This window comes from Myotis davidii, unplaced genomic scaffold (genome assembly GCF_000327345.1).
Source record: "Myotis davidii unplaced genomic scaffold, ASM32734v1 scaffold551, whole genome shotgun sequence".
In the NCBI taxonomy this organism is placed as follows: Eukaryota; Metazoa; Chordata; class Mammalia; order Chiroptera; family Vespertilionidae; genus Myotis; species Myotis davidii.
The window spans coordinates 1,461,724-1,463,500 of record NW_006283788.1 but is presented as its reverse complement, the minus strand read 5'-3'; the positions used below and the strand labels follow the sequence as shown (position 1 = coordinate 1,463,500).

The 1,777-nt window shown below is 62.1% G+C and overlaps 1 protein-coding gene across 1 annotated transcript in view; it reads left to right on the top strand.

Moving 5' to 3' along the window:
• The window catches only part of NFIC (nuclear factor I/C (CCAAT-binding transcription factor)), a 59,757-nt gene that overhangs the window by 2,032 nt on the left and 55,948 nt on the right, over nt 1-1,777 (top strand). Inside the window, exon 2 of the mRNA XM_015566974.1 lies at nt 130-313. Coding sequence (XP_015422460.1) covers nt 130-313 — 184 coding nt within the window. The remainder of the gene's footprint in view (nt 1-129; nt 314-1,777) is intronic.

Sequence of the window (1,777 nt, the reverse complement as noted above, 5' to 3'; positions counted from 1 at the left end):
TGCTGGCCACCACCGGCAAGAAGGCGCCGGGCTGCGTGCTCTCCAACCCCGACCAGAAGGGCAAGATGCGCCGCATCGACTGCCTGCGCCAGGCCGACAAGGTGTGGCGGCACCTGGGCATTCGACAAGGTGTGGCGGCTGGACCTGGTCATGGTCATCCTCTTCAAGGGCATCCCCCTGGAGAGCACCGACGGCGAGCGCCTGGTCAAGGCGGCGCAGTGCGGCCACCCGGTGCTCTGCGTGCAGCCGCACCACATCGGCGTGGCCGTCAAGGAGCTTGACCTCTACCTGGCCTACTTCGTGCGCGAGAGAGGTGAGCCGGGGGTGGTGGGGGGCGCCGCTGTGCGAGGGAGAAGGGGGGCTCATGCCAGGCCAAAGGGAGGAGGCAGCATATGTGAGGTCTGATGTGGGCGGTGGGTCCAGGCACAGTCCGAGGGAGGAGGCAACCTCCGCCGTTGGATCGGGGAGTTGGCCTGCGCAAGGTCCGAGGGAGAAGGCTGCCAAGCGCTGTGAGGGTGGGGTGGGCGCAGAGGGAGTCTAAGGGGAGAAGTGGGCCTACAAGGGGGCTCCAGGGCACAGGCTCACTCGATGTGAAGGTCTGAGGGAGGGAGATATGATTCAAGGAAAGTGTGATGGGAAAGCAGACACGTCCTGAGAACCTGAAGGTGGAGGCCTTGATGTCTGAGGAGGTTGGCGTGCCCTTGGCGTCTCAGGAGATGAGACTCTGTCCCAGGTCTGATGGGCACAATATGGCCTGTTGGGGACAGGAATGGGGACAGGAGAGTGACTGATGGGAGACAGTTGGTTGATGAACAATCTGATCCCTCTGGGGAAAGCTGGGAGGGCGCTGGGGCTGTGCGCTGCGAACACTGGTTGATTGACTCTCGGACCTCCAGCGGAGGCCCAACAGGGCACACGTTTGTGTGGTGAGTGGGAACCTTGGGTGCTGAGTGACTTTGGCCAGGTCACCACCCTCTCTGGTCCCCAGTGCCCCCGGCTCTGGCCCTTTCAGCTGGGTGTTTGCTGGTTCTGTGGTCAAATGCCTGAGGTTGAGACCAGCAGGGATTTTGAGGGTGAAGACAGTCCGTGGCAGCCTCCTGGAAGAGGAGGGGTGGCTGAGCTAAGTTCTGCAGGATGGCTGGGCAGTGGCGGCTGTGAAGGTGTCCCCGTGGCGGGCAGCCTAGGCAGAGATGTGGAGGCCAGATATTGGTCCAGCCTCTTGAGGTCACTGGTGCCGGTGGCCAAAGCCAGGGCCGCTGCTTCCTGTCTGTGTGTCTGTGTTCCAAATGCCGCCCCGGCGTGACTTTGGCTGTCTCACAGTTCTGTGCCTCAGTCTCCCCGCTCTGTACAATGGGAGAAGGGCCATGCCGACGCCTAGCCATGGTGTAAGGATCAGATGAGTCTGTGGAGCTCCAGGTCTCCAGGGTGTGTAGGAGGGAGAGCCAGACAGAATTTCCCAGTTTTGACCTTGGTTCCTTGACCTTGACCTCATCGGCCCCTCGCCCTGCCCGCACCAATTAGTAGCAAGCCCACGAGGGCAGCAGTGCAGCAGTGTTGGCGGGTGTGGCGGCAGAGAAGTGGAGGAGGTGACTGTCTCAGGCAGAGGGCAGGGGGCAGGGACTGCCTTGGCTCATTACCATGCAGGTCCAGGTCTCCCCCTCCACATCCATCCTCGCCACCCAGCCCCACCCCCACCTCCTCTGAGCTGAGCTGATAAAATTTTGAAGCAGAGTTTTCTGCCAGCGTCAGCACAATCTCCAGGCGCCTCCCCTCCCCC